Raw genomic sequence first — 27,833 nt, 5'->3', positions numbered from 1 at the left:
CCCGTTCTTCCTAACGCACTCTGTACATTTTCGCAAAACTTAAATGGCCTTATCAGGACACCATATGATGGGGACCTGAGTTTGATTATTACTCGAGTTCCCTTCCAAATTGACACGAGATCAGGACAATTTTTTGTATCGCATATTTTAAACCCCTGTCGAACTGCTAAAATTTATACTACGATTACCCATGAACTACTAAAAGTTAAAAAATTACCATTATTTTTCAGACAAGACTCTAGAGACGGTGCTTTTTTAAAATCAAGTACATTGCGGTTACAATGTGTGTTCCGGACGATTTGTGGCGATTTATGTACGAATTTAGGCGATTGAGTAATGAACACGTTGAGAACCTCCTACAAGCAGGTAAGATGGAGGAAGATTTTTATACAATACACTTAAGAATGACTACGAAACTGTACGATTGAAACACGATATAACCGTAAATAGTTACGAGATTTTAGGGATTTTTATCTGCCGAGTGGTTTGTTAATTGAAAAAAATGAATATATGGTACAGGTATTTATACATTAATCATTTGAGGTATTTTTACCCTTAAAATTTATTTTATTCAATATTTTTTATATGTAGAACATTAGATAAATGATGCTATCAGAATAATATTTATTCCCAGAGATTATTACATAATACTAGATACACATGAAAACACGTACATAGATATGTTACTTAGTGAGTTTAGGTGACCAACAAAATCCATTTTGTTACAATGTTTGCAACTGTGACGAAAAGTTTTAATAATTTTATGGCGGACGATTATTATTGTAATAATAAATGAACAAAAAATCATTGTATTGTTCATGAATTATTTTAATTAAGGAGGCTGGACGATCAACAAATTAACCATCAGAGTTTTCTAAAATTTTAAGTTACGAATTGATAAGCTAGAAACTATAATAAAGTATATAAATTCAATTTCATTTTACGTTTTGAATTTGTATTTGTGTATTTTCCTATTTTTTTTATATAGAGCTCTTCTTTAGAGGAAGACAAATACCATATAAAAATGGCCATGATATCGAGCCCTCTTAGCATGAAACCAGCAGCAGTCATGTTTAATTTATTTGCTGAATAATACTATCAAAATAGAACAAAATATTCATTTTTTAAAAGGAAGCAGAAATTACAAATATATGTAAAATTTAGAAGACAAAGTTTTGTGAAAGTAACCTACAAAATTACCAAATGATATACATGGTACTCATGAGTAACATAAAACTATTATTGCTTATTGCGAAAAACCTATTTCGTATTTTCGTACCAACTCATAGTTCACTCGCAAAGTTCTCGTCTTGCACTCGCCTCCAATCGCCTGTTTTTGTTTTGTTTTCGTATTGTATTTGCATTAATTTGAATCACATTCCTACTCATTCGGAGGACACTCAGGGAAGACTCGAGAAACAATCGCAGGAACTCGTTAGTTTTCTATGAATGTTAAAGATTTACTGCGCATGTGTGCAGTGCGAGTGTCACACGAAAGTCTTAAAATACCTAAAAATCCTACTGTGGGCATAATTATTTTTATCATACCATCGTCCATGTTTCTATCGATCATATAACCTATATTAATTTTTTCAACCAGACTACACTGCTTTGTTTTTTGCCAATTTGAAAGACAATGTAAACAACATGTTGAATTGAAAAGAGCATTTAATTACAAATGCCAATGTAAATGTAGTGGTATTGTCCGCTATCAATGTACATACACAATAAATAACACATGACTAAGGAATGGCAAAAAATATGGGACTACTATATCTCTATGAAAACATGCCAAAAACTTGTCGAGAACTAGCAGGTTATAGACAAGTGCCCCATCCAGTGGAGACGAATGGGAGAAAAAAAAATGTTTATAACCTTAACAGGGTAACATATACATGTTGATTATGAATTATTGAGTACAGTAAAGTTGAACCGCAGCATAATAAAGATTATGTCATACTGCAGGGGAATAGCAAAACACAGTTATTTACATCATGAACAAACCTGCATAACTTGATTTAGCAAAATCGACATTTTTCTGTTAGCAAAATCAACATTTTTCTCTGAGTATGCAGATAGAAATGATTCCACTATGCCGCCTCAGACAGTCATAGTTTATCAAGTACATTATTCCATGTAAAATAAAACACATGAACAAGTCAGTAGACTTATGAAATCACATGTTACATGAAACATAACTAATGCACCAAAATACTGAGTATTGGAGAATGGCCACAATCCAACACAAATATATATGACATTTATTTAGCTGCCTCAGACAGTCTAAATTTAATATATCTACCGGTAGCTAACAATACTTGTAGAAAAATAGCTGCTATTTGAACAGAAACAAAAACATATATGCACAATCCAAGTTGCCTCAGTCTTAATACAGTATATGTATTCTTAACACTACTTATGCATAGCTGTCTCCATCAACAACATTACTTGATGTTAAGTCCCAACAAATGACCTTAAATCGTCAAATATCTTGCACTAGTCTAAAGAACGGGAATGGAGACTGAACTAAGGCCACACTGTTCAGAAAATATTAACAATATAAACTATTTACATTCAGCTGCCTCATACAGTCCAAATATAATAAAACAATAAGAGTTCGATAATATACAATAATAACATACAATAATATTGGCACAGGAAATGCAGTCAGCGGCCACAGTCAGTCTGACTTTAGTTCTGAGGAGAAATAACGTTTTGCTCCACTAGAGTTCCATCGGCCCATAAGGCGTATTTTTTCCTCAGAGATTTTTGAATGGAAAGCATATGAAGCTGCGTCTATGCGAAAACTATGTGATTTATAAAGCTTGGAATCAAGACCACAATACATCAGTGCATTCTTAAGCTCTGGTGTATAATATGATTGTGAAATGGGATTACACTCATCAAAAGTAAACAAAGGTCTGCAAGCGAAATTACGCGCTTTTTATGTATTTCACCATAGCTCGGACAGGACAAATAGATTTACACTTCTGAGTTGCTATTTGTAAAGACACTGGTCTGCAGGAATCATTATGCTTGAAATGTCTTTAAGTTAATGTCATACACTTTACATTTTTGAAGGTTCGCTTATGGTCAAGTTATTCATTTGGATTTTTTCATGTTACCGAGGGATTTTGCACTTATTTCTCCAACACGCAAAAAAGCGAAGAAACTGAGAATAAACATTGCCCTAAGAATGAGCCCATTGTATTTACCAGAGACTGTGTATTTAACTGCCTGGACAAGTTTTTGCAATATCTGTGGTGTTATGGGAAGCCTAATATCGGGTGTGCTTGACAACTGTTGTGCACCTTTAATTAGCTTTTTGATAATAAAAAATTGTGTTGGGTCTGAAAACCATTAAGCCGATGATAAAGACCCGTTACATAAGTGTTGTTGGTATTGTGTGATTTTTCCGTTCGTATGTTGCCATGACACAAAATATATAACCTGTGCTACATTGATGGGAAATTCAGGACTTGTCTTATATATTTTCTTATGAAATTTCTGAAAAACAGACATAGCAGTCTTGTAAGATTGATGAGTGTTATGAGTTAGCGAAGCTTCCAACGATGAAGAAAGATGGCCTACGAGTGTCAACGATGAACTAATAATAAGAGAAATTTTTATATTCGTGCGTTATGGTAGATCAAAATCGTGAAAGAGCGACAGGGGCCTTACATCTGTACGATGTGTGTACGACATTTTTTCAAGAATTTAGAATGTACAAGAATGAAGGATCTCAGGCGACTGTAGTCAACACTTGCACGATTTGTGACATTCGTTCTACGAAACACTAACAAGTGTAGACGACCTGTAACAACTCAGATATATAGATACAACATTATCACTATTGCTCATCAAAGGCTAAGAAGCTAAGACTGCTTTAAAGTAATGTAGGAAGATACTGCTTGAAGATATCTCATGTTAATGCATTTAATCAAGTAAAGAGTAAATAGAAAAAAAACTTCCAACAGAATGCTTTCAAATTCGCTGCATATCGGGCGCATGTTGAGCATAAATTGTATTAATGTCCTCAGAACACGATCAAACTATTTTGCTCGAGTCCTACAGGGCTCCTGTAAAGTTGTGGAGAGTTATAACTCGCAACAACTCGTAGCTCTAATTGTGACAGTGTTACCGGAGCTTAAGACTTGTACATGAGATATTGGGTTATAAATTTCTTCTGCAAAATTCGCAACCCTTAATTCCGCATAAAACGCCAAAAGAAATATTTAATTATTTAATTATACCAGGTTGTTTTGCTTTCTTCACCGATTTTATTCTACAATGTATCTTTGCTCTTTTCATTTCTATAATAATTCAATGATTTGGTGGCTTATTTAATGATACTTTATTTTACATAATTCAGTGCTTCATTCACTAATTGTTATAATTAATTTTTAATCAAATTATTTGTCTTTTTAAGCATCATATTTTCGGTTCTGTTTTGTCACCTTTGAGGAAGATCGGTGGTCAACAAATAACGTGGATGTTTGTCCATATCTTTATATAGAACTCTTCTTTTAAAGGAGATTTATATAGCCCTAATATGGCCACGACCATCCAGCCGGCTTAAATACTTGTGGTGCAACTTCTCATCGCCTTGCTTTTTAAAATATCATACTAAAGGAGAGGGATCAAATAGACAGATTGCCTACTGCCGAATCATTATTATGTTATGTTTGCATAATAAAATATTGTTTTAATAAAAATATCATACGACTTCTGCAACACATATTATACTAGTTTGATTTTGTTACTCAAATTGTCAATGCATTATCTTATGCTTTTATAACTCATGTTTCAGGTCTAGTAATTGCTTTATGTATTTGAGGAATTAATGTTTGATACCTTGTTAAAACGTCCCTCCCCCTTTATTTTCTTTCATTATTCTTATAATAATTTTGTGTTCAAGTACTTTTGTCAATTTCATATTTCAGAGTATCATGCATTGCCTTTTTCATTCTAGTATGGCAGTGTCAATTGTTGTTTTATGAAGATGTTTCAACTTAATTCTTTAATGCGTTTAACTATTTTATTATAATATATATTTTTTTGTTCTAGTTGCGAGATCTTTTTTCTATGCTGCTGTATGTATGCCATCTGTAAAAATTCCCGGATGTTTACCAAGTGTGTCTGCCTAGGCAATGTCTGCCAATGTGAATGTAAGATGTGCGACCCAAAGATGCCATCTTTATTGGCGGAACTAGCTAGTATACCAATAGCTCTCGTGACATTTCTATATGGACTTACGGTTGTGAAATACTCCTGCATTATCGATATTTCGGATGTCTTTGTTTTTGTGTTTGATACTGTTGTAGGTTTCTTTTGGTTCAAGATATTTAATTAAACCATTTGTAAAAATAACGTTTTGTCTGCAAATAACACACTATGAATTAAAAAAAACAAACTTTTATTAAATATTTGTATGTATATTTGTCTTCCCACCAATTGCATGGTATAACCAAAGTTAACTTATCGTATTTCATATATTCATATTTTTGTAGAACATTGAAAAAATTGGTACACGTGACTCAATGACTCAGTATTACTTATTCTTTATTCATATTTTAATTCAGTTCTGTGTAAACATTGAGCCTCAAAAATTGGTGTCACATGACTCAATAAACTCAAAATAAAAGTGTAATGTTGTGTTTATAAATATATCAGTTTATTTTGATAAAACAATTTCGTTTTGGCGGTTCCTAAATTTGAAGTCTTTGCTGCGTCTATCTAATCTATCAGTTTGACAAAAGGATTTAAAAGGACTTCATGGTTGTGACCTTAAGACAACATTTATCTTCTTAAGAAGAAGGGTTTTGCAAAAAATGCAATTTTTAGAGCAAAAATATTACGAGGATTTTATTGCTAAAAACAGTTAATGGTTGAAAAAATAGTTTTCAAAATTTTAAGACAAACTTGATGGTAATTTGTTATACAATTCTAGAACATATTACACAAAAAATGTTATGGCTACATGTAAGAAATTAAACGCTTATTGGTATGTTTTTAGAAACGTTATTTAGCGATTCCATCTTCTATAAGATGTTAAAATGGGGATATCTTTTACAAATATGTATGTTGAATTTAATGAAATTCCAGAAAAAACAATGTCGTTGCAGATTGTCAGATGTCAGACAACTAAATGAAATGTTCTTATACAAACAGAATTATTGGCCTTAATCAAGTAAACTGTCGCCGCAACCCCATCTGATTAAGTAACAAGCTCGCCTTATCATATTCTATTTTTAATCAATTCAGACAAAATTTTGTTTTTTTTTTAAATATTTGAATAAAAATTTACTTTTAATGAAAAACATTCAGTGTCGTCTCATTTCTTCAAGGAACTTTTTTTTACGTGATAGGACTCTTTAGTCCATAAGCACTTCCTCTCGATACAACGTTTGTGTCTTTTACACACGAAGTACCAATTTAAATTCGTTTAAAACAGGCTTTCAATCTTCTTAAAATACCCATATCAAGGCCATAAATGTTGAAAAAGTGGAATAATATCCTCATTGTAGGGAAATCCGATGACATTTAATAACCTTTAATGTTTACCCCTCGTCTCATTTTTTCAGTCTACAGTAAACCTTTCCTGCTGCCAGGGTACCAAACAAAAATATTTGCTCTAAGCATACATTTTTATCCGGTTATGGTAAATTTTATGACATTATTTTTTAACAGTTATACGAAAATAATATAATACTAAGATACAGGTACATGTACCAAACAATACTTGTTATGTTTGTACTTACATAACAGCGGTCACGTGGAGACCAGGTATATGTCGTACACAGTCAGTACAAATTATTACTCCCTATGAGCATTATAATATAATTTTAAGTCTGATATGTTGTTGGGTTTCGTACCTAAATTGAAATTATAATTCTATTATAAAACGTTATTTTTTTGCAATGGTATATTCATTCTCTGCCATTTATTCAGAACGGTAAGATATAATCGTTATATGGTAAGTAGTTGACCCGAAATGGTTTATACTTGGTCAGTAAATTCTACATAGGACTCGAGCTCAGCGCTCGCCCCGTATGGAATTTACTGACCACTAATAAACCATATTTGGGCAACTACAAACCAAATACATATATATATATATATATATATATATATATATATATATATATATATATATATATATATATATATATATATATATATATATATATATATATATATATATATATCACAGGGAATTCACTATATTGAAGCTCCACCTCCGCCCAGGACGGGGCTTGAATTCACGACCTTTGGAACCCACTCGAACGGAAACTAGGGCGTTTGGAGCTCCGGTATAGTGGACTTCCCTGTGCTTTATGTATATCTATAGCAGTCAGTATAAACAGAATTATAGAGAATATCTATATTGTGTGAGTTTGTATTTTTTATATCCAACGAGTTGAAATGATGTATATATTCGCGCGGCTTGCCGAGCGAATATAACCATTTCAACGAGTTGGATAAAGCAAATATAGTATCACACAATTATAGATGTTCTATTTATCTCATACAATTTGATTTTCTATTATAAAGCTTTTGAGAGAGTCCCTTATATGACCCGAATTAAATTTTTTTTAACGATAAAAAAATAGATGATGCAACGTTTTGTTAAGCGGTTATTGTGATCTTGCGCAATACAAATTAGTATGTCATTTCGGAGATAAATCTAACTGTTCTGACACATATGCTACAATGTTATGTGTTTTTCTTCATAATTGTAATTTAAATCTCTGACAAAATCTTATCAAAATTTTATGTCATGTTTGGTAGTAGATATAGTTATGTTGAAAGTACTTGCTAATCTTTGAAAATAGGTCACTGAAGCGTTAAAGCGAATAGTTCGGACCGGACGTATTTGATAAAGCATCAACCGTTTGATATAGCAAAGGTTTATCACACGGGTAATACACACCACACGTATGAGATAGATGTCAATTTGAGAGTTAATGCAATGCTTGTGCTCAATATATGTATATTTACATCTCCCAAGTATTATTCTTTCTATTTCTTACGGAAACTTATAGTTAATTCATAGCTCTATAGAAACAGCCAGACTGAAATCTACACGCCCATTTATCGATTGGTCGAAATCTACAGCGGCTGAACTGACAAGAAAATGACAGGACAGATATCGACACGACCTGTTTATCGATTGGTCCAAACCTATAGCGACCTAGGAAAAGTCACGGACTGCACGAGATAATCATGACGATGTCAGACTAAAAGTCTCACAGGAGACGATTTGGCTGTTTCTTTTTGTTAACTTACTTACGTACATCAACAGTAATTTAGTGAATTTTACTTACTTTTCCTAATCAATTTATCGATTAACTTAAAGAAAGATGTTAATATAAACAATAAAATGCTTTCTTTCATGATTCATTCGGGTTATGAAGGTAGTGATCATTGTAGAAAAATTTCCATAACGCGCTAACGCGGGTTATGTATTTTTTCTGCAATGTCACCACCTTCATATCCCGAATGAATCACCAAAGAAAGCATTTTATTGTTTAAATAAATCTTACCTCCTGCTAAATTGTAAGGAAACAATTAGTGAACAGCAGTCACGTGGAGACCGTGTATATTCCATACACAGTTAGTACGAATTATATCTCCCCTTGAGTATTATAACGTCATTCTTAGAGTATTGTGACGTCCCGACCGGGCCGGAGGTGGAGCTTTTTGTATATCTATGTCATTCATTATAGGAAGGTATATGTCAGTTTGAGAGTTATTGCAATGTGTATCGTCTCGATCCGCTCAAATCGTCGTTTAACTGTATTCCACCTGTATCTAAAACGACGTGTAGTGAGCGAACGGATTGCTAGGTTTCGTTCGTCATCGAAAGCGGCCTAGATGGCCGAGTGGTTAGCGGGCATGCGTGTTTTGTATTTTGCTGAATGTGACAGCAATAATCTTGCATTTAAATTTATTTTTTTTAATGTAAATTTATTACCTCTTGAAACTTTAAAATCGGGTCTCGGCAAATTTCCGTTAACGGTTTTTAAGCGTATTTATTGACTATCTCTTGTCACATTCTTCCATTGCTAGGAACCAAGAATTTGCATTATATTTTTTTTCACCTTGCATATGAAACTCGTTTGCAATATTACAGGTATTTGATACTTGATATCAAAGATCTCAGTCACACAGTCACAAGAGAAATGGCAGACCTAGAACATAATTGCCGAGGTTTGTCTATAGGAGAAAATGGCTACAGTTTGGAAATGCATAAAGGAAACCATCGACTTAATGAGATCCCTGAGAGGGGATTCGAGGAAAATGAGATGTCTCAACATGCAAAAGCTTCAGGTCTGCAAGGGTCTAGAAATTCAGGTTACCAAACCGAGGAAAAATATAAAGAAAGCGGTAAATGGAATTCTACAATACATGACAACCCCATACAAGAACACATGGAACAACTTGGCGAAAACCATCAGGGACGTTTTGGAGAAAGATCTCGGATGTATGAAATACCGGAAACTGGAGCTAGAAAAAATGACCATTCATCTAAATTCGAAGCAACGGATTATATCAAAACTGGAATCCGCAATGATGGAGGGCATGGTTGGAATGGAGGATACCAGGAAAGCACGTTACATCATCAAGAAAGCGTTCTTTGCTATCCTGCACCAAATGCCCAGTTTATTGAACGTGGATACGGATTTCCACCAAATGCCCAGTATATTGATCGCGGCGACGGATTTCCACAATTAAATATGCATTTGCAACCCGGTTCAACGGCTTGGAATACTCAGGTACCATTAAACGTACAGTATCAAACAGTAGGGCAACCAGAATGTCAGGAGGGGAAGAAGGAGAAGAAGCCGCGAAAGGTATGGTGGTACACAACAAGTCGGGTATTCTCTGCCGCTTTGATTATAACAAGTCTAGTGTCAGACTGGCTGGAATACTCGGATATGAATGATGCAATTGGTGACGTAAAAGACAAAGTTGGAGACTCTTTTAAACAGGAGTTTTGCAGTAAAGAGCCAAACGAAGATGAAACAAAACAGTTTTTGTATTTCACAATAGCTGGTACGGTTTTGGCTGCATTGCAGTTGGCTAACATAATTTACCAGATCGTTCAGAATCACAGATTACCCCCTGATACAGATATAAGAGACTGGCTAGACGAACGAACCGAAGTTTTTCTCGTCAACGCATTTGTTAAATTTCCCCAATCGTTCCTGATACATCGATATGAAAGTAACATATGTCTTAAATGTGGCACTGAAATAAACCCTAAAAAGATAAAAGGATTGTTCAATGGAATTTCTTCAATGGCAAGTTCTATCTGGCGTTATCTTACTTATGTCAAAGTCTCAGCTGGATCTGGGGGTTCTTGTAGCTGCTCAAGCTTGTTTGAAAAGTGCGCTGCACGCTGCGGGAAATGCATAAAAGGTTGCCTTTTGGGTTGCATCAAGTGCCTTTGTCCATGTTGCTGTTGTTGTATTGAGTAAGTCATGTACATTTAAACTATATCTTTTCAGTTTTACAATCTTTATAAAAAAAAATTCCGGAGCAATAAGCTCTTCATTCTTTGCTCTCATTATTCAATTTTAATTCCTTGTTTATGTTTTATGATTTAGTTGTAAAACATTTCTTCCCTGCTGCTGTGTCTACGTCATTTGTAAAAATTCCAAGATGTCTACTGAAAGTGCCTGCAAAGGTGGATGTAAGCTGTGTGAACCAGATTCGTCCTCCTTGTTAGCGGATCTAGCTAGTTTTCCAACATCACTCGTCGCTTTTCTGAACGTGCTAAGGTTTATCAAATACGCCTGCACAATTGACATATCGTTGGTCAGTGATTTTGTTTACGACACTGTACTAGGCTGCCTGTGGGACTGGGTGTTTAAATGAAGATGTTCAAGTACTCGATAAACATAATTTTTCAAACATCAGTGAATAAAACGGTTCCAGCTTTATATGAGATCAATCGTTACATATAAACGTACAATAAATAATACTTTCGATAATGTTAGGGTATAGATGTTATGCTTGATAGAATTGACAAAATTAAATGTATAAAGACAAAAGTACTTTTTCGCTACAGCAGTAAACGTGTTTGCATTAAATAATATTTTTTTATTATAAATTTATATATTTTATTTTTTAATTTATATATTTTTATATATAATCCATTTATAAATTCATGTTATTTTTGTATTATTTCCTAACGCTGACGAACGCTGATTTAGTCTTGCATATACATGTATATTTGATTAATATGTAAAAAAAAAAAAAAAAAGAAAAAAAAGAACAACCCCACATTTTTTAAAATTTTAATTACGGACCATTGTGACGATACACTGTAGACTCATTAATATTCATGGAGATTCATTCATTACTTGTACCCCATATCCACGAGTTAACATTCACATTTAATAATTGAACATATGTCTGTAAACATAGTAACAAATCCATGTAATTAAAATCTTAACGAACTTTTATTAATTATAAATCCACAAAAAAATGTTTCCATGAATAAAATGATTTTACAGTTAAGATTATGTAAATGATAAAGATGCTTGCTTAATACTTTAATCAATTAATCGAGAAAGATAAAAACCCTTTATTTTAAGTAATTCAATTTCCCCCTGAAAATAACATTTTTATCACGCTTTTTGCAAACTATGGTTTTCAATGCCATTTTATTATTGTACTATTATTTAATCTTAGCGTATTGTATAGTTAAAACAAAACCGTATTTAAAGATTCTTTGTGAATTTTTTGTACACCGTACTTTCATTTATTGAGTTTTGTTTCTAACCATATTTAATCAAGGAATTTTGTAGTTTTATCCCTGAGACATTCATTAAAGTGACAGTGAAATTGTTTAGCATTTTTATTGCTACCACTGTTACGACAATAAATACAGATGTATATAAAGAATTACAAAAACATCCACTTAAAAAAGCGATAGGAAAATTTTATAAAATGTTTGGTGATTATAATTTAGGTTTGCTGTAATGCAGATACGATGTCTCCATTATACGAATTTTATTACAGAATATCCTTGTAAATGAATGATATTCAAGGCGAGCGGTTGCAATTAAACTGCAATTTAGTTTGAACGTCCCTGCTCTTTATGCTATTGCAGAGATTTGTATTCTTGAATTGCGACGTTGTCTTATCGCAGTGCAACGTTCCAACCTATATTTAAGTAAAATTTGGTTTAAATGCCTAGCAGGTAAGATAACTTTGTATGCTGACATTGAAAAATCTATCTTGAGTCAGTTTTACCTTTGTGGATTTTCCAGATATTTACAGCAAAACAAAATCCTCATCAACAACAACAACAACACAATTTCTTTCAAAATTGCTACTGATCAACAGAGAAAATTAATGTTTGAACAGGTGTTGTTAATCTGTATTTAAGGTGCTGATCATATACAATTGTCTGCAACTTTTCAATTACATATGTACTTTTGTGTCTTCGACCTTCAGTGAGTAATCTGCGATGGGGGTGTGACTTTACTCAGTAATTAAAGTATTTCAATCCGAGAATTGTACATTGTATTAAAAAAATTCCAAAAGATTTTGATTCTATGACATTACGGCAATTCTAATTCTATTCTTAGTAATTTCATCGTGTAAGACTCACTTGGCGAGCTGTATTAATCGTATTATGGGTGTTGGTTTGGTCATTGCGATGTTCGAAGTCTGTCAGTTGATAGTTTCCCTCCTCTAACCCGCCCTATACACTGTATAAATTACATGTATGTAATTGTTTTTATGTTAACGTTATGTAAAATTTGTTTCTTGACTTAAGGTATTGTAATTTCATATATGTATTAAATTAGAAATGAAAAGATTCATTTTCGAGGTGAAACGTAGGGAAAAATAAAACAAACCACTTTGGTCGCTGGAAGGACTCATCATTTCCTCTTAAACGAAAAATTTTATCCGTAATTCTTTTCGTTGGTTATTTTATAAGAATTATGATCAAATGTCAATTTATCGAAATTATTTTTTAACATAAGTATATATACCTATTTAGGGTGAAGTGAGTGAATATTATTTTTTTTCTTTAAGCTGACATAAATTTATAAATACGCATTATTTCCCTTTTATCTCCGACTACCGCCATATTAGTTGTCGATTTCTATTGTTCTGTTCATCGCTACACACACCCTATATAAGGCCGAGAATACTATTCATGCTCCACCGCATTCAGGAATTTCATACACCCAAACACGTTACTTGGACGAGAAGACGCACAGAAAAGTGTTTTGAAGAAAAATAATATGCCAACCACTGCACTGGCAAGATATGTCCAATACGACGAAACAAGACCGACTGAAATCCAGGCGTAGATACTTCAAAAATTCCTCGATAATTGTAGACCGTTTTCCTGTGTATGTTATAACATCGCATATGCGCAAACCACACACGGTGGCAGATCGAGCAATGTCAATTATCGCATGGATTTTATAAACGGGGAGTTTTTTGTAAGAACGGATGGAAATGTTGTTACCTTCTTGGATTTACTATCATTTAGCTACTGTGTTGGATGTAGTCTCACCAGGGTTTTCAAGAAGATGCAGACGTTATGCACGCTGTATGAACGACATCGTGTTCGATGTGCATGCGAAGTAAGGCAGCACAGTCTGTGCAAAATAATACGGATACCTTGGACATCCTTTCAAAGAACAGATATGTTTTGTATTTCATTGATTGTTGTTTTCTTTATTCTTTATAACTACAATTCATGTCAGCTTTAAAGAAACTCCTTCTGTTTAGATATTTCATATCCTCAATAGTTATAAGTTTTTTGTACAAGTAAGTTGAATGTTGGAAAGTTTGAAGTTGGATATAGGGTGAAAATGTTAGTAATGCCAACTAAGGGAGATAAACTTAAGAATGTAAGTTATCTTTGTATCTATACCTGTAATTTCAACAATACCATAACCATGAATTTATACCAAAAGGCAAACCATTTACATAATAATTGCTGTCCCACGTTTCTAAACTCCAAAGCTTAAATATTGAGGTATAAGCAAGATACAGAGTATAAAATTTTTTGTTTTGTAAACAAATCGTGAGCTTTGTTATGGTTTACATATATATATATATATATATATATATATATATATATATATATATATATATATATGTTTTATTGGTATAAGTCTCAATCAAATGTTCCTTTTTTCGGTTTATCATATTATCTATAAACACATTGAATCAGTTTACCTTGTTTGCCACGAGTCATTTGGTCAAAGAAATGGTAATCTCATACTTTACATTATTTGTAAACAAATATAAGACTCGAGCTTTGTTTACATAATAATGATTTTTTACCTCTGTATCTCTCTTATAGCTTGCTTGACTTTCAACATTCAAGATTTGGTCAATCATTGAAAATGAGCAAGTAAATCATTTTATACATAAAAAAAGAAAAAGAAAATGTTGATCTAAAATCGTGTCCTAAGTCCCTATAAACTGGTTTAGGATTCTAGCATTATGTGCTTTGAAGTCCTGACAAAGGAGTTTTTTGCTTCTTTTAATTTGTAACTATTACCCATTTATTTGTATTAAAACTAATTAGGTCAGGATCATCTTTACTTGTTATGCTATAACTATTGAAAGTTACTAACATTAATTGATTATTTGGTCCAATTTGTTGGTATTTAATCACTACTAAGTTTGTGATGTTACGTAATTGTTCATTTGGTATCTTTTGTAGTTATGTAAGTCTAGGCTCACCAAACTATCTCTTCGTCTTATGGATAGAAGTAACAGAGTACGTAGACATATTTTCAAAATAGTAGCAATTTTCATTTCATGTCTACCTCTTTTTTCCATGCCCTTAATATTAATATTAATGCTAATATTAATTTGCCTTTGCTTTTTATGTTTAAGTTGAAAAAAAAATCGTAAAAGAAATTTACACATGAAGAACTTCGCTATACAGAAAGACGTATCAGCTCAAGAACACGAGATATTTCGAGATTAAGAAAAGTCCATAACAAAAAAGAAGTAGTAAAGCGACCGACTAAATGACGAGATTTATGGGAGGACATCTGAGAAAAATGAAAAGTTTTCAGATGTTACAGATTTGCAAAATTTTTAGAAAGGGATCTGGAAAACTTGAATACATAAAAGACGAAGAACATAAGTACATTCGTAGATTGCTTCAACACGTCAGTTCCATGTCGATAATTAGAGCTGACATGGATTCATAAATACGTATATTTCATTATATATCCGACTACTGCCATATTAGTTGTCGATTTCTATTGTTCTGCTCAAAGAATCAATTTTCTTTTGTGTTATTTTGATTGTGTTTTTTTTTTAACAAATAATTTACTACAATGTGTAATACATGCATTTAGAAGTCCGTGAAACCAGAGTACCTCCATCAGAAAGCAACCCATCGTAACTTTCTAGACTGGTATATATATCCCGTTGAGGAGCCGATCAAAAACTAATATGGCGACCAAATGATGTTATGAATTCATGTCAGCATAAAAGCGTTTGGTCGCCATATTAGTTTCGCTCGCTCCTCTACTGCCACTGGGGTATATGTACCTACATGTGCCTAACACCTTGATTTTTTTATCATCGCTGTACTTTTTATATAGTTGTTGATTTCACATCTTGTGTGGCCAGTGTAATTTCTCCACAAATTTCCGATGAAATGTATCAAGCTCCTCCTCATCTTATTGACGGTTATCTAGAGTTTAGACCATTACAGAAACACAGACGCTTTTTGTGTCCAGAAATCTGAGTTTTGTCTTAGTACTGTATTTACTGAGCTAGTTTCTGCAGGTTGTTGAGTGGTGAAAAGGCACTCCCGGCTTATCCTTATCTTTTCTTTACATCTGCTTTCCATCCTCCCGGCCTTGTCCGTTGTGGCTCCAAGGTAAATGAATGTTTGCACCTCCTCTACTTCCTCGTTGTTTCGGTTTATGGCATTGTTCTTTTGTCTATTCATCCTCATGCTTTAAGAAGTTTTTAAAGATAATAATCGTTCGGCTTAATTTAGTGGAATAAACCAGAGAGCAATTGAGATCTTTTTGCATTATTTAGTCCATCTGGTTACTAGCCTGAAAATTAGAATGATAAGAATATGAAATCACAATTTTGGTGTTGTTTCAAAAGGGAAAAAATATTATTATTCTTTTATACTTATGGCATAAATTACAACAGTTGAAGCGCCCGGAAAAATTGCAGGCTTAGTGTATGTGAATTTATTAATAAACTCAAAGTTTATGATTATGTGCAATGCAAAGGCTGTGAACTATGATGACAAATTATGCGTGTCCTACTAGTAAAAATCCGGCTAAAAGAATCTTGTTACTGTCTGCAAGTGTTATTATTGCAATAATTATTTGAATTCATAAAGTTTTTTTGATATGCGTAAACTGAAAGTGTTAAAATGCTAACATTTTTTGCATTGATTATATACTTATGTATTCATTATGTATTTATATTTTTGTGCCTCCTTCCTTCCTTGTTTAAGTAAGTTTTTATCCATTTAAATATGCTAGTATATGTATGTGCTAAGTTCACCGGAGGAATAGATATGGCAATTAAACGACATTTTAAAATGCTTTAATCGGACATAATTTTGCATGATCTTGTAATTACAACAATGGTCATTCTAACCTTATCTTATTTAATAAATCAAAGTACATTTTCATATACTTTAATGTGCATAGTATGGTGACATTATATCTCTTACTTCTTCCAACTGTTCATTTCTATTTAACTGGTCAAACATTTACACATGTAGATGTTATATGCCTTGGGTGGGAGGAGTACTCGTAACATTTAACATGTAAGAAGCAATCAAATTGACATTGATCAACTAATATTTTAATATTCCATATATTGAATTATATTATCGTTAAAACCCTTTAAGAGAATATCTACATCTCTACTGAACATTGAAGATTGTCGTTGTAGTAAGACGGTAACTAATATTTAGATACAACTTTTCCTAAGAATTTAAAAATGATATACTTACGCACAGCTCATTTGACAAAGCACACCTTAGAGGTGTTTGCGTTACGTTGGAGGGCAGCATGGATGACATGAACACCATTGATGTATAAAACATTTCTGGAGATGATCTTTCCATCTATATTCTGCAGAAAGTGTTAACAGAATTTTGGTTTGTATATTTACAGATCACTTATTTCGTCCATATACCGCAGGAATTTATGAAAACAGTTTTTATTTACATATATTTTTTATGTGATTGTCATATTTTTTATTTTGATTTTAGAATCAGTTTATTATATAAAAAAAAAACAACTTTTATTTGTGTATTTTTTCTGGTTGTTCCTCCGTTTTGTTTTGTTTTTGTGTTTTGTTTTTGTTTATTTATCAATATTGTCTGTGATTCATTATTTAGTTGTATTTTCGTTTTGTTTATGTCTTAATATATTTGATGTAGAGTGTAAAGAGACATTATGTTTCTTAAAAACATTTATTTCTTAAAAGACATTTTTATGCATATCATTTCTATGTAACATAAAAATTTTAAAGCAAATTTCATAATGATGATGATCATTGTCACTTAAACCTACTCACTTAAACCTACTAATAGTTGAGTTGCATAGTATTTTCATCAAATTCATCATTTAATTATGGGTTTTTTGGTCAAATTTTGGTTTGAAGGTCAGTAATAAAAGTCAATGCAAATGTAAAACGTTTTAAATTAATCTGAAATAAGATTCGTTTATTAATTTAGATATCATTTTTGTACTTGTTAAATCTATAAATCCATTTGTTTAATCTCATATATACCATCGCATAAATACGATATGGAAACTATACTAGTAATTGATTAGAGTATGTATAACAATTTATGCATACTGAAACTAAATTTCTTCTGTACAGGTCGGCAGATCTATACTATACATTTTGTTTGATAGTGCTTAACATGCATTTGAATTAATTTAAAAAAAGAACAAGAAAAGCTTTACATTTGATGTAAGATTGTATATTATATATCATTTATTCTGTGAATATATGCAAATTGTCGTGTAATTAATGTTGATATCTTTTTTTCTGATATAAAACATCATTACATACGCTTGTATTGAAAGCGAAAATGATTTCAATTAAGGGAAGGGGGTACTCAACGTAATTCGAAATAAGATACATGTACCGTGTGATATTATTATACCAAGGATAATTTTTTTTACATAAACAAGCACCTGTGTTGAATCGTATTTGCAGTGAACAGTTTTACTGAAGTACAGTGTATATTTTATGTTATATCGTATGGTGGTGTGATTTACATATATACCATTAACTAATATATGTTCATGTATTGTGTTGTACCTTATGATGATGACATTCATAGGCAATGGCTGGTATTTAATGTCTTACTGTATAATATGCTCATTAAGATATTTTTCTAAATTAAACAGAATTTGATGATCAACATTATGCCTTCAGGTCCTACTCTATATGAAGCTAATACTGGCATACAAATTTTTACTAATATTGTATGATCTTAAATATAAAGGTCATATTCAAATTTTCACACGTATTTAAAAGCATTGATTTGAAATATGATATGATATTGATCTTGGATATGTCTTGAATATAAATCTTTGAATTATATATATATATATATATATATATATATATATATATATATATATATATATATATATATATATATATATATATATATATATATATATATATATATATATATATATATTTGTGTGTGCAATAAAGTGTTTTGTTTGTAACAAGAGTCGTTAAGTCAAATGATTTTTAATACATGCAAGATATTGTATATTGAAAGTAATTCTGTTTTTCCCATTTTTAAATTACATGTATTTTATTTCAATAAATGGTGCTTTTTCTCAGCTTCTGTAAAGACTTCATTCATATAAATAAGCATTGCTCTGGTATATATTTTCTAATCAAATTATCTTATCATAATTTCTATTAAAAATTTCATTGTTCTAGAATTTAACATTTTTATTTCCCATTTTTAATTGATTGTAATCAGAACGTTTCAGTATTCATTGGTTTAATTTTTATCTATCTATCTCTTCCTTTCCCTAACATTATTTGGGAATCTGTACCTCTGCTTTCGCAAGTTCGATGCGTACAACCAGCTGCAAAACACTGCACTATTAAGCACGAATGTTACTATGAACGCTTATGTACCCGGAATAGGGAAATAAAAATGAAAACAAATGAATCATGAAAGAAATTAATTTCTTGTTAAATGTATATGCTTATCGAAATTCTTAGGAAAACAGAGTAAGCCTAAAACAGTCATATATTAGATGACACGTTTATTGAACAAATTTAAAATTGGTCACCAATGTTCTTCGCTTCACTGGATTGACTGATATGATCCGCCAATTGATTTGTCATACCCTATAAACATAGATGAGTTATCGATCGTTTTCTAACACACCAAGTCAACAGTAGGCGTTAATAAAACGTTAAAAAAGTAAGTACAACTTGTATTTATCTGCAAACGTATATAAGTAAACATTTATTTGCACTTCTATGAAACTTTAGTTTGTATTTTTGCCTGTAATAAACGAACTTAAGATGTTGTGATTGATGTATTTGACTGTTTCCGGTGGCACGAAATGAGGTCTTGTTCAAAGAATAAAATGGTATCGATAAACGTCTATGGGCAATTCTGCATTATATTTTGTTGAAGGAGCCTTGTGTAGAAACAAATTCGTTTTCCCAGAGGAAAAATAACAAGAGAGGACGCCATCTTAGATGCCGTCTCATTTCATCACTAATTATCCTTTGAAATGTTAAACAGGAAAATTGCGCCAATTCGCCTTCCTTTATGAATGACTCTTATTTAAGATCCCATTTTCAGTTTAATTATTTTCAAGTCTACACCAAAAAATATATCGTTTTTTGCGTATACATCCGAAATTGACAAATTATTTTCTTTTCACATGACCAATCGCATGACTGGGATCTATTGTGCCGTACTTTCGCTTTGTTTGGAAGCCAGGGAGTTGTCGGTTTTGAAAGTTTACGCAAGAAATCAAAGAGTTTGTTAATGTTGATGTAAAAAAAGGTAAACAGGAGGTTATAGCTCAAAGGGGAATCATTTATAAAGGAATACAAATCAATGCAGACGTCTAGTTTAAAAAATTAAATGAAAAATTAGCTAATTAGGCGAGGTGGTATCCAAGATGGCGTCCTCCTTTGTTCTTTTTCCTCCGAGGCACCCACTTTTTTCAACGACGCTTTTTTTCTACACAAGCCTCTATGGTATATTTTTAAGAATACTACACTTTATCAATGTGTCAGGCATAATAGGTTGTTTTTCAGTTTAAAAAAAATCGGAAAAATTCTTAAAACGGTCATGAATGCTTACTGGTGTTCCGAAAGGCAGTTACACATTTCCATGCATCTGTTTCCATTTATAATATAATCACAGATACCATTTGAATCAACTTGACTAAAACTGAACTTGAAATTGTTGAAGTATTTATATTTCCTTGTGTTCGTTTCAAATACATGTATGATGGCAAATTTTAACACAATTAAAAAATTGTTTATACTCACTTAATACTTTCCTTTTAACCTTTATGCTGACTCTACCAAAATAACATAACCAGATTTCCATTTTTAAATTTTAAAACAAACATTGTCACAATAAGTCTTAATTCCAGAAATAAGGGTAGGGACATTTCGATTGTCACAAAAAGTCTTAATTCCAGAAATAAGGGTAGGGACATTTCGATTGTAATAACTTCGTTGGATGTCAAGAAATTGCAATGAAATTTATAAATATTATAAAGCACAGGTTGATATATAATTTTTTGTACAGAAAACCCCATTGGGTTTTTTCTATGTGCTGTCAATTTCTGTTCAAAGGAAGAATAAAAAAAATTCAACATTTGAATGGGTAATTTTATCAATAGTTTTGTAAAATTATGATATTGCTATGTAAAAAGGCCAATGTTGATATTAATCTTTGAGTTTATTTCTATTCTTAAAATCATTGAATCACGTTTGCAAACATAAATTTCACAAATTAAATTATAATTTCAGAAAATTGAAATTGCCAAAACAAAAATCCTAATGCCAGAAAAGGGAGGTTATCCATATCTCAATTTCACGGTAAGAAAGTGGCCGCAAAAATATTGTATGTATGAAAACATCTTAATGCTGAAGTGTTAAAAAAAAACCAAAACATTCATTGACAAATAAAGTTAGACTGGAACATCATGATCCTCTTTAACATATATTGTATGACCATCAAATAGTTAAATTTGCACCAGTTAACATTAGGAAGTCCTGTGTTAAATTCTCTTTGTTTTTTTTTTCTTTTACAATTAGTTAATCCATCCTGGACAAATGAAATAAGATGGTAAATCAATTTTTATATTTCACTAACAAAGAAACAAACATTTAACCTACAAGAGCTACTATGAGAATCAAATACCCCCTTTGAAGATTGTGGTCTTGCTTACTTACTTATTAACTTGCTTTTTTACTTACTTACTTACTTATCCTTTACTGCCCCGGAGGACGCATGAGACCGTGTTCATTTCATTGTTCATGAAAGTGGGATCGTTGCTGTACTTTCATTTAGTTGCAGATTTGATATCATGTGTGGCCAGTGTATCTTCAAAATTTTCTGAAGACATTTCTGATGAAATGCATCAAGCTTCTCCTCAGCTTCCTCTGTGGTTCAACATAGTTAAGAGGAATACAGTTACACAGAGATGGCATTTGAGTCGAATATTCTCAGCTTGGTCTTAGTGCTGTATTGAGTTGATTTTCATACGTTGTTCAGGAATGAAAAGGCACTTCTGGCTAATTCTAGTCTTTTCTTTATACCTGTTTCCGTCCGTTCGGTCTTGTCCATTGTGGCTACAAGGTAAAAAAAAAAGTTCAATCCTCGTCTACTTCCTTGTTGTATCTTTCTTTTTTTTTTTATTTATCCTCATGTTTTTTTTTAATTTACATTACGTTTTAATCCTGTATATTTTGGGACATCGTTCAGCCTTGTGGTCTTCTCTTGCTGGATATCAGTGCTAGGAAATAGTAGCCAAGAACTATAAATTTTCTTTCGGAAGTGCTGAAACGTAAATAAACAATAAAGATTTCGCCTGCTTCATTTTGTCATTCTGGTTACTAATCTTAAAATAAGAACTATAACAAGAATATGAAAGGCATAATTTTTATGCTGTTTTTTTTAAATAGTTTAAAAATAATATTTGTTTTTTAGATTTATGGCAGACGTTGAAATAGCTGAAGAGCCCGGAAATAGCATTTCAAACTGTAGATTTAGAGTACGTGAATTTAATAATAAAATCAAAGACGCAGAGTTAGGACACATATATGATGATGTGCCTTGTAAAGACTGTGAAAAGTCGATACTTAAAGAAGCAAATGAGCTAAATAAGGAATGTGGTCGGTTGATAGAACACTATTATAAGGATGAAATTTCTCCATCCCAGAGCTCAAAGGTTTACTGCGATACCTGTTGGTCAAAAGGTAAATTCAATAGAATTCGGATCTGGAAATAAAACAACTGTATCAAAGAAAACAATATTTAATAAATATTGTATACATTCTAAGAAAAACATTTTAATACATTTTATATTAATTGCTTAAACGTATCAAAACACTGTTGTGTTAATAGAACAACTATATTTCTACTAGACATTACAAAACGCAATAGAATACAATACACATCAATACTACATACATATAAACACAAAATTACATATATGATAAAAATGTCATTTTGTTTATAAAAGCATGATTAAAATAATTGTCTTTTACAGAGGACACTGACAATGCTTCCCAAGACAACACATGTATTAAAAAGGTCATGTCAAAGACAAGAAAACGCATACGTCAATACAACGACCACCTTGATGATCTAAATTACAAGGATGGAGATGGAAGACCATGTAAGACGTGTAGAGAGAGAATCCTACGAGAATGTCAGGGACTTGTTGAAGAGTTACAGAGAGCAAATAACCAGTTTCAGGAAAGCAACATGAAGAACAAATGCCCCTGTGATTGTAAGCACATTTCTTGAAATATCAAGATCAAAATAAAACATTTTATTTCAGTAGTATCATTCAACATGCACACAGACATATGATAATAAAAATACTATGTTTATATATTTAGTAATACTGTTAGGGTAATTATATGAACGAATTTCTATTGTTTCACTTTACTTTGTATTCAAACATATAATGAGTATATCCACTAAATATCTCTTTTCCTCTTGTAATAAACAGATAGTATCGAATGTGAAGTCATGCATGTGGAACTGAGGGGTGGGAAAAAAGGAAGTGAGTTGAGAAAGAAAAAGTTTTTTTTTTACTTTCAATTTTTTTTTTCATAGACGGATAAATTTTTGTTACGTTTCGGAATAGAGATTGACAACCAATGTGTAATCTTTCTAGTTTTTCCTATTTCTTTGTAAATAACCACAAACAACATGTGCTTCCTAAGCTCGCTTGCTGTCACAGTACATTTGACACAATTGCAGTTTTCTGTGGTACAGTGTTGTATCGAATGATTCTCTTTGTATTGACGACCCCTTTAACTGTGCCCATATAGTAAACCAAACACATGAAATAATGTTTAAATATTTAAATCCCAATCATTCAAGCGAATTAGCAAACTCTTTTGTTTGTTTGAAATAAATGTATGTATGATTTTTAAAGAAAATATTTAATTTTTTTTTCTAAAATTATAATAATATCTTCAGGATCAAATGTGAAGCAGCATCAACACGATTGCGGCTATCACAGCGTTAGTTCAGATATACGTAGGTATCATCACCCTTCCGAAAAGGGAGAGAAAGAGAGAGAAAAAAGACAGATTGGATGAAAAAATATTCCAGTACTAGTATACCATGAAAATGAATTAGTTCAAGAACGCTTTTCTTTTTCATTGTGATCATAGATTATATAGATTAAAAATCATAAATAAAGATTTATGAAAAGAATAATTACCAACAACTTTACCACTCTACAAATATATTTAATTTGCTTAGAAGATATTATTTAAAAGTGTAAAACGAGTGAATTACAAAATATCAAAAATGTCAACAAGTGTTTATATTACAGAAGCTTTGAATATTATATGTATATAAAACTTAAATAAAATCTGTCTTTCTAAACAGTGAGAAGGGAGCCAACAGAATCAATGGATGATAATCAAACTGCTTCCGCGGGTAAATTTGGACTTAAATATTTCTTTAGCTGCACAGACATGAGGTTTAGGCTTCATAGCCATAAAGCTTTATTTAAAATCATCATTATGATAAAAGATTTCGATATTACTTTTCAATAGAAATTACTTTCTTGAAATCAAGACTATGATTACAAATTACGTTTGTCCTAAGTACATTTTAACTCATTCTCAGATACTACTCAACCGAAACATCTGAATATGGATACTCACACCGTAGCGCCTAGCTGCTCCTATGACAAAGCAGACCTCAAAGGGCAATGCGTAACGTTGGAGGTTAGCATGGATGACAGTAACACCACCGATGCATAGAACATTTCCATGTATTCACTGCAATAATTATCAACAAATTTTATTTTTGCTCATATATTTTTATTTAAATTTTTTATTGTTATACTGCTGGAATTAAACATATCTTTTGTATAATTACATACTAGTATAATTGTTTTATACTTATCATATTTTAAGATGTTCGTCTGTTGTAAATTTTGAATTTTGAATCAGATTATAATAAAAGATATAATGAATATTTTTTAATGTATTTCATTTAGGATTTCCTGTGATTCATTCATTAGTCATATTTTTGTTTTGTAAATGCCTTATTATATTTGTTGTAGACTGTATATAGAAAATGTGTTTCTAAAGGTGGATTGGGACACCTGTCGATCTTTGGGTTATTAATTTTATTTATTTACTTTTCACAATAACCAGATGGGTCCGATCCAAGGTATCTGCCCGCGATGCATGATAAACTCATCATACACTTTCGTTTATAAGTCAACCCGGTTCTTTGTTACCCTGTTCTGGAATGTTCTGTCCCGTTCTCTCTCTAGAGGTCGTGCTTCGCAAGCGAATGAGTCCCATCCATCAAAACTAAAATTGCAAATTCAAGGAACAAATGGCCTTATTCTATTCATTCAACAGTTGTCAACTTTTCACTTCTATGTGTAATCTAATAAGTTCCCAGTAATTTCTCTCGTTACGTACACAGGTACTTGGGGACAGGACCCCCCCCCCCTGCCCCCCCCCCTCCAACAGTATTCCAATCTGTTCCAACCCAAGTTGCCAATTTTCTTCTCCTTTTATACCAGTGGTATATATATTTTTTATAAATAGCTATTGATAGCCTATTTCGCTTTGATTGTGAATACATTTAGTGTAGCATACATCAACATATGATTAAAAAAAGAGCTTTATGGTTTGCGTGATGGAATTCACGTTTGTACCAGATATAGAAGTGAGAATTTACACGAATAAGAAGAGAATATTGAAACATAGAATTAAGCAAACCATAAAGAATAAAAGAGAAACAAAGTGAAATTGGATGAATATGGAAAAAACCAATAAAGTGACATACAACTGTAAATGAGTAAAACATTACAAAAACAAAACCAAAAGGTGACGTGACAAAGACGCGGGTGGACGTGAAGCTCTGTATTTTTTTGACGATTTTTCCCGGAATCAAAGTTTGTTTGTTGAAGTGTTGCATTTTGGATCTTTACACTGTTGTGTGCATACATTACCTCACGTTTTGGGACCTTATCTTTTGTGTAAATAAGTTTGGTTCTTTGTGATATATGTTTTGATTTCTTCTGTGATTTCTGTTCACTTGTTTACCTGTGGATTAATTTACCTGGAGATGGCGGATTTCGACTCAGCTACAGTTGATAAAAATCCAAGCCCTTTTTGGTAAAAGAGCAATGATCTCCGCGGCTCTATTGATAAACAGATCACTGATTTTGATCAAACAGGTAATCGGTAACGATTTTATGTGTGTTCAACTGGACAGAAATATATGATGAATTTATCTGAAAAGTCAAAAGAGTAGGCTTCAGCTATTCTCACAGGGTATTGATATCAATAATGTGTCTCACCAGTTCTATGGCAAACCCTTAAACTTTTAGCGCTACATCAGCATCTCAGAAAACCCTCAAATTACGGATATGTCGTCTTCCCCTTTCCGTGGCTGATTGAATTAAAGTGACATGAATTATTTATCAAACTAGACGTTTAATTAACAAGCACAATTCTATTCGAAAAAATCCGCCACCCCGTTTCAAAGCATACATGCATCACCAGCTTCCTGAACGGGATTAGGTTTATGTACGTAGAAACACTTTTTACAGGAAAGCATCTTCCCAGAATTAGTTACTGCGGCGGTATTCAGTGCAAACTGTTTCACTATGGCCAATCAAAACAAAATATTAATTTAATATGCATTAACTGCTGGAAAACCGATCATAATTGGTCTGCGTGTGCAAATGATGCTTGTTGTAAGGTGTGCAAGACACTTGTCCATTCTCCAGGTAATAAAGCATGCCCTCATTATCAACTACAGAAACATCTTACAACGTTTTGCGGTGCCCAAGATGTGAACTATTTGAACTAGAAATTTATGGAGTAAAACATAAATCGACAGAACACGCGTTTCAGTATATCAAAGCAGTTCGCAATTTAGATTCTGCTAACGCGATTGCAAAACGCGATGATGCGCTTGCCACCCTTCGCCTGGGTAGGAAGGTCAAATCCAATGACCAGTGGGTGTCCACAAAGGTTTCCGTTATGGAGGAAATATTGAAAATCAAGTTTGTCAAGTACCAGGTTTTCGTGATAAGTTTTCAACCTTTAGCATTTGTCGATGCAACCTACAACAGAGAGTGGGGCTCTTGCCTCCACCGTGACGGTACCCGCAATACAAAACCGGAACGCTGGCAAACGTATACTTGGCAGCGTTCCGGTTTTTATATAAGTATAATATAATCATAATCTAAATCATCTGCCATTAAATGTAGAAAGTGAGGCTATTTGACTACATTTACACATCACACCTTCATTATCATTTTTGGCGGGTAATTTTGTATATAATCTTTAATGAAATTTGTAGTTAAAATAATGTGTTATTAAGGAGGCTAAATGCACACCAAATTACTTATCAGACCTTTCTTCAAATTTAAGATAAACTGTTATATAGTAAAGAAAAAAATCGAATTAAATATTCAGTCCCAAGAGTTCGATGGCATACCCATACTATCTCTTGTCACATTCTTCTATAGCTGGTACCCGAGCTCTTGCATTATATTTATTATCATCTTGCATATAGATCGTGTCTGCATTAAAACAAGTTTTTGATACTTGAGATCTTAGTCACAAGAGTAAGATGGCAGACCTAGAACATAATTACCGAAGCTTGTCTAACTAATAGCAGAAAATGGCTGCAGCTTGGAAATGCATGAGATATATGAGATAAAGGACATTAAGGCTAGAAACAATCAAGACGATCGAAAGTTTAAACAACAGGTTATTATGGAATCCGGATATTGCCAGGTTTTATTTGTCTTTGAATTTTATTTGAAAGCTCTCTGCCTTTTGTGTTATTGCTGATATCTGTATTTAAGTTAGATTTCTTGAATTGCGAATTGCGACGTTGTTTTATCGCTATGCAACGTTTCAATCTATCTTTAGGTAGAATTTGGTTTAAATGCATAGCAAGTAAGACACATTCACAACATTCTATGCTACCATTGAAAACTTTATGTTGAACCTGTGTGGACTTTCCTAGTCCTAACAGCAAGAAAAAAAGCCTCGACGGAAACACAATTTCTATCAAAATTGTTACT

At 32.3% G+C, this 27,833-nt stretch overlaps 2 protein-coding genes across 9 annotated transcripts; both read left to right on the top strand.

The window, feature by feature from the left end:
* The first annotated feature begins 9,208 nt into the window (after nucleotides 1-9,208).
* On the top strand, nucleotides 9,209-11,632 carry LOC105331971 (uncharacterized). The gene is made up of 2 exons (XM_011434375.4): nucleotides 9,209-10,480; nucleotides 10,614-11,632. The coding sequence occupies exons 1-2, from the start codon at nucleotides 9,249-9,251 to the stop codon at nucleotides 10,882-10,884; spliced, it is 1,503 nt and encodes a 500-aa protein (XP_011432677.3). The 5' UTR covers nucleotides 9,209-9,248; the 3' UTR covers nucleotides 10,885-11,632.
* A 7,688-nt stretch (nucleotides 11,633-19,320) lies between these two features.
* On the top strand, nucleotides 19,321-24,740 carry LOC117692820 (uncharacterized). 8 transcript variants are annotated; one of them, XM_066078578.1, is made up of 9 exons: nucleotides 19,324-19,462; nucleotides 21,043-21,111; nucleotides 21,331-21,361; nucleotides 22,226-22,494; nucleotides 22,788-23,030; nucleotides 23,256-23,309; nucleotides 23,732-23,791; nucleotides 24,149-24,199; nucleotides 24,392-24,740. In XM_066078578.1, exons 4-9 carry the CDS (start codon nucleotides 22,230-22,232, stop codon nucleotides 24,526-24,528), a joined length of 810 nt encoding a protein of 269 aa, XP_065934650.1. In that variant the 5' UTR covers nucleotides 19,324-19,462; nucleotides 21,043-21,111; nucleotides 21,331-21,361; nucleotides 22,226-22,229; the 3' UTR covers nucleotides 24,529-24,740. The 8 variants fall into 8 exon arrangements, with proteins under 8 accessions (XP_065934656.1, XP_065934650.1, XP_065934653.1 ...); XM_066078579.1 differs by lacking the exon at nucleotides 19,324-19,462 and adding an exon at nucleotides 19,927-20,059; XM_066078580.1 differs by lacking the exon at nucleotides 19,324-19,462 and adding an exon at nucleotides 20,082-20,256.
* The last annotated feature ends 3,093 nt before the right edge of the window (nucleotides 24,741-27,833 follow it).

Source organism: Magallana gigas, chromosome 3 (genome assembly GCF_963853765.1).
Source record: "Magallana gigas chromosome 3, xbMagGiga1.1, whole genome shotgun sequence".
Taxonomy (NCBI): domain Eukaryota; kingdom Metazoa; phylum Mollusca; class Bivalvia; order Ostreida; family Ostreidae; genus Magallana; species Magallana gigas.
This window is presented reverse-complemented; position numbering and strand designations above follow the sequence as displayed.

Excerpts from the sequence above, each read along its gene's own strand:
- LOC105331971 (XM_011434375.4), top strand. The coding sequence starts at position 9,249 with ATGCATAAAGGAAACCATCGACTTAATGAGATCCCTGAGAGGGGATTC. Across the intron at positions 10,481-10,613 it reads TGTTGCTGTTGTTGTATTGA|TTGTAAAACATTTCTTCCCT; the intron begins GTAAGTCATGTA and ends TTTATGATTTAG.
- LOC117692820 (XM_066078581.1), top strand. The coding sequence starts at position 22,230 with ATGGCAGACGTTGAAATAGCTGAAGAGCCCGGAAATAGCATTTCAAAC. Across the intron at positions 23,310-23,731 it reads GAGGGGTGGGAAAAAAGGAA|GATCAAATGTGAAGCAGCAT; the intron begins GTGAGTTGAGAA and ends TAATATCTTCAG. Across the intron at positions 24,200-24,391 it reads TAATCAAACTGCTTCCGCGG|ATACTACTCAACCGAAACAT; the intron begins GTAAATTTGGAC and ends ACTCATTCTCAG.